This window comes from Cucumis melo, chromosome 11, assembly GCF_025177605.1.
Source record: "Cucumis melo cultivar AY chromosome 11, USDA_Cmelo_AY_1.0, whole genome shotgun sequence".
Classification (NCBI taxonomy): domain Eukaryota; kingdom Viridiplantae; phylum Streptophyta; class Magnoliopsida; order Cucurbitales; family Cucurbitaceae; genus Cucumis; species Cucumis melo.
The window spans coordinates 19,865,088-19,877,068 of record NC_066867.1 but is presented as its reverse complement, the minus strand read 5'-3'; the positions used below and the strand labels follow the sequence as shown (position 1 = coordinate 19,877,068).

General features: G+C 35.9%; 2 protein-coding genes and 1 non-coding gene across 14 annotated transcripts; 2 read left to right on the top strand and 1 right to left on the bottom strand.

Moving 5' to 3' along the window:
- The first annotated feature begins 270 nt into the window (after window positions 1-270).
- Window positions 271-3,204, top strand: LOC103490569 (ankyrin repeat-containing protein At5g02620). The gene is made up of 3 exons (XM_008450130.3): window positions 271-1,308; window positions 1,391-1,800; window positions 2,142-3,204. The coding sequence occupies exons 1-3, from the start codon at window positions 957-959 to the stop codon at window positions 3,021-3,023; spliced, it is 1,644 nt and encodes a 547-aa protein (XP_008448352.2). The 5' UTR covers window positions 271-956; the 3' UTR covers window positions 3,024-3,204.
- Window positions 3,205-5,085: 1,881 nt separating this feature from the next.
- On the bottom strand, window positions 5,086-11,296 carry LOC103490568 (probable NOT transcription complex subunit VIP2). Of its 12 annotated transcripts, XM_051091557.1 has the most exons (16): window positions 11,057-11,206; window positions 10,869-10,966; window positions 10,293-10,438; window positions 9,524-9,632; window positions 9,280-9,452; window positions 8,870-8,918; window positions 8,537-8,755; window positions 7,666-7,875; window positions 7,488-7,583; window positions 6,996-7,081; window positions 6,722-6,907; window positions 6,036-6,455; window positions 5,900-5,952; window positions 5,763-5,804; window positions 5,511-5,655; window positions 5,086-5,419 (listed from the first exon to the last, which is right to left on the bottom strand). In XM_051091557.1, exons 3-16 carry the CDS (start codon window positions 10,308-10,310, stop codon window positions 5,360-5,362), a joined length of 1,866 nt encoding a protein of 621 aa, XP_050947514.1. In that variant the 5' UTR covers window positions 10,311-10,438; window positions 10,869-10,966; window positions 11,057-11,206; the 3' UTR covers window positions 5,086-5,359. The 12 variants fall into 12 exon arrangements, with proteins under 12 accessions (XP_050947514.1, XP_016900549.2, XP_050947511.1 ...); XM_017045060.2 differs by having other exon boundaries at window positions 8,537-8,918; XM_051091554.1 differs by having other exon boundaries at window positions 8,537-8,918; window positions 9,280-9,411.
- On the top strand, window positions 9,524-9,604 carry LOC127144081 (small nucleolar RNA snoR35). The gene has a single exon (XR_007815705.1). It is a non-coding gene; the product is annotated as a small nucleolar RNA snoR35 (small nucleolar RNA).
- Window positions 11,297-11,981: the final 685 nt, after the last annotated feature.

Below are 11,981 nucleotides of genomic sequence, written 5' to 3'. Positions count from 1 at the left end.
ACTAATTTTCTTCTAAACACAAACATAGCGCGTGGTTACACACTCCTTTACTGGCGCGTGGTTCTGTTAATTCTGTTATTGTCATTTTTTATTTCTTATTTATTTATTTATTTATTTGTTTGTTTTACTTTTTAATTTTAAAAAAGAAGCCATTAAAGCAACCCCAAGTTTTTTGCACCTTTCTTCTTCCATTTTAATTTCATCCTTTAATTTCTTTTTAACATCAATTTTTAATCTCAAAAACTTTTATCTTCTTCTTCATTATCACCAACTTTTTCAAAACCCCCTTTTCCATTTTGATTTTATTCACTTTTTTTTAAAAAAAGAAAAAATGTAATTAAAAATATATATTGTTTTTTTTTTTTTAAAAAAAGTTGTTTCTGATTTGTTGCTTACATGTGCGCTGTCTTCCTCTTCCTCTCCATCGGTTCATAATATATACGAACTTACCCTTTTGATTTCTTTGTCTTCTTCTTTTCACCATTAATGGTGAAATAGCTTTGGCCTTTCTTTTTCTGTATATATAAACATGTAAGTTCATCATCACAAAGTTTTATTTTTGAGGGATTCCTCTGTTTTTCATCACCCATAGGTAAATGGGGTTTCCTTTCTTTTTGTCTTTTTGATTATTTTGATTCCAAGAATCTGGTTTTTGGATTTTTTTTTTCTTTTTGAGGGGTAAATGGGAGAATGAGATTTGGTTTGTTTTGATCGGGAATTTTTGTGTTAGGATTCATAAGTGAGAATTGGAATGAGATTCAAGGAACCAAAGAACAGAGCTTAGAACCGAGCTTTTCATTCTTCTTCTTTTTCTTTGGCCAGTTTTTTTTTCAATAAAAAGGGACAATCATGGACGAAAAATGAGAATTTTCTATGTGGGTTCTTCTGAAAACGAAGAAAAAAGCTTTATTTGGTGATTGAAATTGGAAAAAAGAGGAGAAAATAAGTTGATTTTGATGTCAGAATCAAACAGAGCGCCGCCGCAGGCGGCGGAGACAAGTTTGCCGAGGAAGAAGATGACGAAGCAATTGACGGGAAAAAGAGACGACACACCATTACATTCCGCCGCGAGAGCCGGAAATCTAACGGCGGCGATGGAAATTTTGACGGACACCGATGAGATGGATTTGAGAGAATTACTGGCAAAGCAGAATCATTCCGGCGAAACAGCGTTATACGTGGCGGCGGAGTACGGATACGTTGATTTAGTAAGAGAATTGTTGAAATATTACGATCTGGCTGATGCTGAGATCAAAGCAAGAAATGGATTTGATGCTTTTCACATTGCAACAAAACAGGGTGATTTGGGTATGTTTAATTTAATTTCATCTCAAATTTCTGCCTTCTTACCATTGAAATCGGACTTGATCAAAGCAGTTCCTTATTGCAGAAATATTGAAAGTTTTAATGGAGGCCCATCCGGAATTATCCATGACAGTCGACATATCGAACACGACCGCATTGCATACGGCGGCAACGCAAGGCCATATCGAGATTGTGGACTTTCTATTGGAAGCCGGTAGCGGATTGGCCACCATTGCTAGAAGCAATGGTAAAACTGCTCTGCATTCTGCTGCTAGAAATGGACATTTGCAAGTGGTTAGAGCGCTTCTTGCGAAGGAGCCGATCGTGGCAACACGAACGGACAAGAAAGGACAGACCGCGCTGCAAATGGCGTCGAAAGGGCAGAACCTCGAGGTGGTGGAAGAGCTGATCAAGGCGGATCCATCCTCTATCAATATGGTCGACAATAAAGGCAACACTGCCCTACATATCGCTGCAAGAAAGGGCAGAGCTGAGGTATTTCAATGAATTTCCAATCCTTTTTGCTATTATTCCCGAGGTGTTTCGGGACGAATTTGGATTGAAATTTCATGTTCACAAACATTGGGAAGTGATAATTGAGATTTGTAGCTCGATCCACAATAAAAATGTTAAGAAATCAAAAATCAAAAACATATTATACAGATTCAAAGATCATACATAATATCAATATGCTTAGATAAGAAGCACCTAACAAAACTTCTAGTAGCAATAATTCAATGTCATTGCGCTGTTTTTCATAGAAACATTATGATATGAGCTTGTTCTTGCCTTTGTATAAGATATGTGCAAGATAATTTTGGTTATACTTTGTGCAGATTGTTAGAATGCTTCTCAGGCAAAATGAAACAAATACGAAGGCGGTGAATCGGTCGGGGGAGACAGCTCTCGACACGGCAGAGAAAACAGGGAACCCGGACATAGCTTTGATTCTAAAAGAGCATGGTGTACAAACTGCAAAAGCAATCAAACCAGAAGTGAAAAATCCAGCAAGGGAATTAAAGCAAACAGTAAGCGACATAAAACACGAAGTTCATTACCAATTAGAACACACTCGACAAACCCGAAGACGAGTCCAAGGAATAGCGGAACGCCTAAACAAAATGCACACTGAGGGCCTAAACAATGCCATAAATTCAACAACTGTGGTTGCTGTTCTTATAGCCACAGTAGCATTTGCAGCCATTTTCACCGTCCCCGGTCAATACGTGGATGATCCAGAAGACGTGCCGGCAGGTTTTTCCCTGGGCGAAGCGAATATCGCCCCTAAAGCTCCATTTATAATCTTTTTCATCTTTGATTCAATAGCCCTTTTCATATCACTAGCTGTTGTGGTAGTTCAAACTTCAGTTGTGGTTATAGAAAGCCAAGCCAAGAAGCAAATGATGGCCATTATAAACAAGCTAATGTGGCTCGCTTGCGTGCTCATCTCCGTCGCGTTCTTGGCACTTTCGTTTGTCGTTGTTGGAGAGCGCGAGAAATGGCTCGCCATCGGCGTCACGCTCATTGGAACGACCATAATGGCTACGACATTGGGGACAATGTGCTATTGGGTAATCAAACATAGAATTGAAGCATCAAATCTAAGGAGCATAAGGAAGTCTTCAATGGGAGGAAGCAGATCAAAATCTTGTTCCCTCTCAGTCATGTCTGATTCTGAGATACTTAACAATGAGTTCAAGAAAATGTATGCAATTTAAAACTAATTTTTTCCCCTTTTTTCCCCCTTTTCAATAACCCTCAAGAGAGTTTTTGGGTTTTGGCAGACAAAATTTTCTTACACCTTTTTTTTTTATGGAGATGATGATTGTACCATCTTCATCTTCTACAAACTGCTCACTGAAATTTCTCACCTATATATAAAAAGACTTGATTTGTACATATATTATTTATGAATGCCTTTAAACAATTATGATTCTCTTTGTTGATCTTGATCACAAAGTGATGAATTACCTAAACATTAGAACCTTAAGGAGAAGTGTTAACTTCAATGATAAAATTTAGGGGACAAAGTGCTATTGACCCTTGGGATTTGGATTTGGTTTCTGCTTGTTTCTCGCTTTTAGTCTCATCTTGGGTTCTTTATTGCACCTTTCACCCGTAGTTTGAGTTTTACTTTTCATAAGTTTTGAGATTTATACTTTTTAAGTTAGATTTTTCATTAAATACATACTTTCAATTGACATTAATATTTATTTATTAATTTAAAATAATATTGAAGCGAAATTTTGAAGTTAATTTTTTGTATAACTATTGAGGTCGGAAAATTTGAACATCTCATCTCAAAGATGGAAGATCATACCAATTACAGCTCAACTAAACTCGCTTTAGTAAAATTTGAAATTAATTTTTATGGTAAAGCTTAAACAATTATTATTCTTTTACTTGTTTTAAACCGATGTATAGACATTAGCACTAAAGAGTAGAAATGTGTACTTAGAAATTAAATTAAAATTCGAACGTCAATGATAAAATTGTAATATTTTAAGCTTGAGATTTAAATTAAAATTAAACTCAACTTAAAAAACTAAGTTTACACACCACATAGAAAACTAAACCCGAAAGTTAAAAAAGCAAAAAGGTATTTAAAACTTAAATCAAAATCCTTTTTATTTCAAGTATAAGAAAATGTGGTAGGGAGATATGAATCTTGGATATAGAGGAAAAGAGACAAAATAAGTATATGCCAAATCTTGTTGATGGAAAAATGTGCACAAGGAAACCCACCCGACCTTCATGTCCCTTCAATAGTAAATAATAATTTTGGAGGAGAAAGACGACCAACAAAAAACAAGAAAACAAAATAATTGTGCATCACCTATCGCAAAAACTTTTATGCTTTAGATGTCTATGACCCCTATTTATAATTTGATGTCTTTGGATTGCAAAACCCCGAAGAGGATTAGGATAAGTCGACTCGAGGGTACCAAACAGACTTGGGCCATGGCCACCGAGAAGCAAATCCTTTGAGATGGAAAAAGGTTCGTTTCGGCCTTGGGCTTCAAGGTGAGTAAAATTGCTAAGGCGGGCAAGTTGGATCTTTTGGCCCAATTCTTCTTCTTTTCTCTCTCTCCCGACCCATTAGCCCATTTCTTACCTTCATCTTATCTTCTTGAGCTCGTGATTCTTGATTGGAAGACGATCCATAATAATTACCGTTAAAAACGTTGGATACGAGTCATAAATAAATATGTAAATCTGACAGCATAAGGCAGGGGTTTGTATGCCTTTATATTATACACCTAGAAATGTGTACTACCGCTCTTATCATTAAAATGAAGTGAATTTGAATTCATTGTTTTGTGCCTCATCTCATCTTTTCTTAAAGTAGCAAGATATTCTCGTTTCCCAAGATTGATTTTTCTTATAATTAATTTCTATCACCAAGTGAAATCAAATTAAGTTTAAATTATCAATCATTAATCATGTTTTCCAAATTCTGTTATCATTGTAGAAATTCGAAAATCTGCATTTTAAACATTAAATTTCATATCTTCATCTTAATTTCACATCCATAAAATTGTAATTATTTTAAAAGAAAAAAAAGAAAAGAAACCCTCACGCTTTGTCTATTTCCAAAACCAGAATTTCAATTTGTAAAAAAGAAAAAACAATCTAAAAAGGGAAGCTGGAAATAATTTTCGATCTATAGTGCTATGCCTTTTGCTACGATATTTTTGAATGCATATATGAAATGTTTTCATCACATATAGCCAAAAACATACAAATATTTAGTAAAACAAAGTAGTAACAATAATAAAATAAAGAGCGAAACACCATGAAGGCCGCAAAATAAAGCAGGCCTAATTCTCTAATATATCATGAGGAACAAAGAGAGCGCTAACCATTGGATGATACAGTTTCTGTTTTTTTGTAAAGAAAAATGAAATGGCTCATTACAATAACAAGGGCCTATATGATTGGTTGCAAATACCAAATGAAGAAGGCAAAACATCAATTCTACAAACACAGCTAAAGCTAACAATAATAGGGGGGAAATCCACAAACTTTATACATTAAAAAAAAATAATTGAAACTAATGTTGCGATAGAACTGGTCTCTTTTCTACCATCTCGTAGTGGAGAACGAAATTATCCTGAAGCCAATGGAAGTAAGATGATCAATAAGAATGAGGGCCAAAGGTATTAAAGAAAACTTCAATGATAATTATTGGCAAGTCCACAAACCTTGCGGACAGTTTCAAATGTGTGAGGGTCGAAACAGAGATACGATCCTCTTTCGTACGTGCTAGTCTTCACAAGTGGTTCCATGTTTGAAACTCGAATGAACCAAAATCGATGTTCTTTGTGATAAAACCAGCCTCTATTATAACTACCATAAAATAAAATAAATGTAGGCAGCAACCATTAGGGAAAATTCTACCCAATTTTAAGGCTTTGGTGAGAGAAAGTCAGATAATACGAGGGGTTATAGCTTACAGTTCATTCGCAGCATACAACTGAGCTTCATCTTTTGGCATGCTGTGGAAACACAAAGATAAAGCGGAGTTATTATATACAGCAAAACGAAAGTGAAGGAGAAAAAAGAAGTGTGAAATTATTTAAAATTACCATACCTGAAAAATATATAAAACAGCGTCTCCAGAGAAAATTTTGGGAAATACCCTTGCTGCAGTTACCAAACAAATTAATAAGTTGGCAAAAGTTTCACAAATGAACTAAGAGACGGATATGAAAGGTGAAAAGGCTCACGTGTAGTGAAGCTGGGGGTTTAATAAGATAGCATTGCGGTACATTGAAATCTGGATCACCCTTGGCAGGCTCATCAGACCATGGGGAGCCAAAAGTCTTGTGAAGGTTATCTGCTGAATTCAAATTTAATCCTAACGTGGTCAAATCAATTCCGAGTGCAAGGGATGCAAGATCAGGATCACTCAATCTTATCACACTTAACAAACCAAGTAAACCAAACGGATCGGGAGACGATTGAGCTGCCTGCATAGATTTGATGCCCTGATCTCTAAATGACTGACTAACACCGGACATGTGTTGCAAACGAAATTGAGATTGACCGTGATGCTGCTGATACTGCTGAAGTTGATCGTAACCCATTCCAGAAGCTGAATTAGGAGAACTTAGAGGTCTTAGACCAATACCAGGAGGCCCACTAGACTGCATCAATAATGAAAACTATCAATGGAGAAAACATTTAAGATATATAGGCTATAAGCATTTAATCCCGTTGAATCTTTTTAATACATGAGAATGATTGACGTCAAAAGGTTGAAACTTGAAATTGCATGGCATTTAAGAAAAAGCAAGAGTGGAAATATTATAAAAAAATCAACAGTTTCATTCCTTATGTCTGCAAAGTAAAAGTGTAAATACAAGGGTAAGAAATTTTGCTTCCTTTACAGTAAAGCAATAGAATCGCACACCTGCTGGTGATAAGAAGCAGCATGTGAAGATGGAAATATATCTGATCCGTGTAAATGGAGGAGATCCTGATTATTTGCAGGTGGAAAGGAGACCGTGCTGTTACTGACGGCAGAAGAATGCTGTTGCTGCTGCTGGGGTCGATGCGAAAAGGTGCCCCCAAGGTTAAATCCAGCAGACCTTCCAATCTGAAGATCAAAACAATGGAAAAGTTGATAAACACCCCATCGCCAAATGATGAAAGTTAGCAAAAGATTGAGTAAAATGTGTTCCCACAGAGAATTGCTGAGACTGCATCATAGGCACAGAATTTTCATGTTGATCTTTCTGATGAATGTCCATACCATAATCAGCATTGCCACCTGCAGAAGATCTAGAATTATAATCAATGATAGAAAGTGTCCTGTTTTATATCCAAAGTAAGCAAAATGTTAACATTTTTTTATAAGCATATTCAAAGTAAGCAAGAGGTTAACATGTGTCATGCGATAATTTTAAAATCCAAAGAGACAACCGAAACAATAATCCTAACTCTCTACGAAGAAGCACCTGAGCTTAATAATTGCAACCTACTGGAAAAACGAAATCTGAAATTCTACTCCATATATTCAGCAATTATCCAAGGTCAACTAGGATATTTCCAAATAATAGCTCTTCACATTATCATATTTCTTTTTTAAAAAATAGGGTAGAGTACAGCAAACAAAGTTTTGGCTTATGATTTACATGAATAAAGCCTACTGGGTAATGCAAAGAAGGGATTTGCACCTTTAAATCTCGGTAATGCTGGAAAGTCCTCATTCTGAATACTGAACTCTTGGTTTTGTTGAACAATAGGACTAAGACCCTGCTTCCTCAGCGAACCTGAAACAATTGCATGACACTCCCTATTAAGTCAAAACTGGCACAGAGAGGGGAAAAAACCTAACAATATCTAGCTACTAACTTAATTGTCCCTGAGGCCCTCCTGCAGAACTTGGACGACTTGTTAACTGTGGAAAATCATTAATGTCAAAAGGAGAGTTGTCATTGGCGTTCACATCATTCAACATCCCCAAAGAATTCAAACTATTCACACTCTGCATGTGGTTTTGGGAAAGGGGACCTCCAGCACTGGGATAAGAATTACCCAACATAGAAAGGACCTGTTGAGATCCTGCATGTCACCAACAACAAAATAGCACATAACATTTTCAACTAAAATATACCTTGAATACGGATGTGAGCAAAAACATAACATAGTAAAGAAAGCATTTCCATTTTCTGGTCAATGTAGCCTCAGAAATAGGATATTTGTAGGAAAAATGTAAAAAAGCTCATCCATGGAAACATAATGTGCACACTTGACAACATAACGGATTAAATAATAAATAGCAAATACATAACACATAAATAACAGTATGGAATAAAGTAGTACTGTGTAATCACGTAAAATGAGTTAATAGTTTGCAAGCCTGCACACTACTCTTTCCAAACAGAACAAAATGATTCATCTTAATTATGCTAACTACGCTAGCATCTAATACAAAATGTTCACCTTTGAGCAAAAGGTGTATAAAAAGGGAGGATATGACATTCTCCCACTAGCTAACATGTAGTTTTAATTAAATTATTAGTGAAAGAAATAGTCAAATTACAAGAAAGCGACTCAGTAGCTACAAAATCACAAAATACATTTGCAAAAAATACCACCATTATTGACACATTTAATTACCCATGCAGTGGTTAGAGAACCAAGAACAGAACAAGTCTTAATATCAGAAACTGGCCAATGAACATAAATGCAAAAATTCATCCTCAAATTCAAGGGATCACACCTTGTGGTAGCACACCACTTATTAGACGGTTTTGTCCTTGGACAGTTAAGCTTCCGGATCCACTATTTGAATTAAGATTTAGACGAGAAGCAAGACCAGGTAGTGACAATCCTCCACCTGCTGTTACACTCCTTCCGATGTTGCCTCCACTGACCATATTGCCCATTGAACTTGTGATCCGAGGACCTGCATTTCCCAAAATTGGGGATACACCCAATCCTGGAACAGCATTTCGATTACCAATAGCAGCAGAAGTAGACAGAATCCCCGGAATAGACCCGCCAACTGCATTTGTGCTACTACTAAATCCAGGGTTCCCAACAACATTTATACCTCCTCTACTTGTGACTCCTGAATGCCCATGGGAGCTGCCATGAGACAACTACATAAGAGAACAAAAAAGTTAAAAAATGGTGTAGAAGCACACAGTTACAAGGGTTAGCAAGAGGATACTATGATTAGAAACCAGATAACAAGTGTAATTATGAACATTATGATCCGGTATCAAGTTTGCAAAGCAACTGCCCATCATTTCTTCAACAAATTTATCAGATAGAAAATGTCTGACAACAATTTTTCAAAATAATAAACAAAGTGATCGTACCTAAACTATGTTATCATACAACAGCTAATCTTTTGTGACCACCATAAAATGCAACTCAAAGAAGTACAACTGATCTCAGTCGGTAAACATGGCATCCAATGATGGGTGAATAGCCTGAGTCCCTGACTATGAAAGATACCTGGGAAAGAGCAACAGGAAGGTTGTTCGATGCAAAACGTCCACTGGAAAGTGTTCCTGTAGGTTGTTGCACCCCACCTGATGGAACATTATTTATCGTTGAATTTCTTGAAGTTAGTGCACCTGACATGTTCTGAATATTGAAGCTTCCATGAATGTTATGCAACCCTCCTCCTAGAAATTTAGACCTCTAAGTTCCATAAATTTGAAAGAAAACTATAGAAACTCTAGGAACATAAACCCACCGGAGTGATGAAAGACAGGGGAGGCTGCACCAGACTGACCAGAAAATGAGGTAGCAAAAGATCGCCCAGTACCATCTGGAAGATTTGAAGTTGATCCATTAAGAGATGACTGCAAAGAACAAGAGCTTTGGAAATTTACAAATCATGTAAATCACAAAATTTTGCAGTAGAAAATGGATCAACACAAAATAGTAAATCTACTTTCATGAGAAATAATGAATGAATACATTTTGTTGGTGTTGCATCCTTTGTCGAAAGGTGAATGGAAAACCTTTATCACCTGCCCTAGGAGTGTCAGTTTGCAAGATTTATGTGGAATGACTTCTTTCAGGAGTTTGGTTTTGCATTCATTCGTCAAAGGGATGTTTGTTTGATGATCAGGGAGTTCCTCTGCCATCCACCTTTCAAAGAGAAAGACTGTTTTCTTTGGGATGTTGGGGTGTGTGCAATTTTGTGAGATCTTTGGAGGGAGAGAAACAACAGAGTGCTCGTGGTGTGGAAACAAATCCTGGTGATGTTTGGTCCTTAGTGAGGTTTCATGTCTCTCTTAGGGCTTTGGTGTCAAAATTATTTTTTATTATTCTCTAGGCAAGATTTTACTTAGTTGGAATCCCTTTCTCTAAGGGGTATTGTGGGCTTCGCTTTTTGTGTTGTATTCTTCCAATTTTTCTCAATGAAAGCAGTTGTTTCTTTTCAAAAATAGAAAATAAAAACGAATACTGCAGAGACTCAAGTAAATCATGAAATTAATGCAGAAAGGTGACAGTACATTAAGTAAACCCGACATGGCATGAGGTGAGAGTAAAATAAACTAGGCAAATTTCATCCCTTCGTTGAAAACAGCCACTCCAGTCTTTGAGGAGCCAAAAGATAGAGAAGCTATTTGAAAAGCTTTATTGCTAACCAAATTACAGCCTGAAAATAATAGTATAGTGTAAGAGTAAGCCCATAAGTACGATAAAAGCACCAAAACTAAACCCAATGTGGCTGCGGAGCCAGTATAATATGAAAATCAAGGAGTACATATATTATACTTCAAACATGTACAATTCTCAGATCGCTTTTAGAAAATCATAGTCACTGTAGTCTAGGCAACCTCTAAACAAGATAACAAAAGTAAAATGAAATCCAAACCTCCATAGCAAAACCAAGGACCGTAGAACTAGTAAAAGTAATGCATATCTATACAAGCAACCAACGACCTAGAAACTTCTTGAGAATCTTCCAAAGACAAACACGATATTGCCGTCTTTACACACAGAAAAAGCTAACTACATCTACTAAAAATGAATGATTCTCCCTCGACTAAAACAAATAAGATTTAAAAATAAACAAATAAACGAACCTAGAATTGTCGCAGTGTTTCTGAACTGATTCTTTTAAAATAATCCTTATCAGAGTAGAACCAGAAACAAAAAGAATTTGAGAGTATGTGCGGAAACCCTTGGAACGGCATTGATAGATGAAGGAAGAACAATAAAGATAAGGAGGTAAAACGAAATAAGAAAATCTGGATCAGAAATGAAAGCAAACCTGAAAAGCAGATCGGAAAGACGTCCGGCTGAAAAAGAAAGATCGTGGTTGTGTGCCCTAATGGAGAAGATAGAGGATGAAGAAGAAAGTCGGCATGCGACGGTGATGGCAGCGGCGAACCGTCTTCGTTGGCCTTCGGCTTTTTTTTCTTTCCCCTTTTCCCTTCGTTTTGTGATTGCTGGATTTTGTGGACCTAAAGCCTTAAGCACTTTCTCCATACCTCTTTCATTTTTGGCCCATAATTTGGCACCCACAACCAAAAGAGAACTATAGTCCCTTTCATTTTTATTTTTAAAAAATAAGATTAATTAGTATCAGGCCTATACTTTTAATTTTATTTCATATACTTTTTTTAAAAAAATTATTCTGATTATTCTACTTTTTAGTTTTAGTCCGGACTATGTTTTCTAAAAGAAAAAACATAGAGGAACCAAAATAAATATATTAAAAATATAGAAAAAAACAAGCCAATGTGAATCAAAATATTATTTACACTTTTTTATACTTTTTTTTTTTATCATATTTCAGTATAACTCTACGAGGATGAAAGAGGAAACCTAAAAAATAGAGAGATCGGTTTTTCTTGTACCTACTTATTTTTATTATTTAGGAGGGAGTAGAGAATGGGAGAGTATTCTCCATTCCTATTATTTGTACTTGCTTATTTTTATTATTACTTTATGTGTGTGTTTATATATGCCTGCAAAATTAATTTTACCAAACATTAATTGATTAACAACGTCGTGTTATCGTCAATAGTCTTAAAAGTAAAATCACTCTCTTCGCTATAAGAATGTAGTGGTCGATAGAATGTTTGAACAATTTAGAATTTGTTAGACAAGAACAACATACTTTATTTGATCATTTGTTGGATAGAAATATCAAACGAAAAGATAAATATTTATACACATAGCAATGAAAGAAA

What these genes read in the sequence shown, in the direction of transcription:
- LOC103490569 (XM_008450130.3), top strand. Translation starts at nt 957, where the DNA reads ATGTCAGAATCAAACAGAGCGCCGCCGCAGGCGGCGGAGACAAGTTTG. An exon ending in AACAAAACAGGGTGATTTGG is followed by an intron (nt 1,309 to 1,390) that starts GTATGTTTAATT and finishes TCCTTATTGCAG; the next exon opens with AAATATTGAAAGTTTTAATG. An exon ending in CAAGAAAGGGCAGAGCTGAG is followed by an intron (nt 1,801 to 2,141) that starts GTATTTCAATGA and finishes TACTTTGTGCAG; the next exon opens with ATTGTTAGAATGCTTCTCAG.
- LOC103490568 (XM_008450122.3), bottom strand. Translation starts at nt 9,920, where the DNA reads ATGGCAGAGGAACTCCCTGATCATCAAACAAACATCCCTTTGACGAAT. An exon ending in TTCCTGTTGCTCTTTCCCAG is followed by an intron (nt 8,919 to 9,279) that starts GTATCTTTCATA and finishes TCTCTTATGTAG; the next exon opens with TTGTCTCATGGCAGCTCCCA. An exon ending in CTGTTTTATATATTTTTCAG is followed by an intron (nt 5,805 to 5,899) that starts GTATGGTAATTT and finishes GTGTTTCCACAG; the next exon opens with CATGCCAAAAGATGAAGCTC.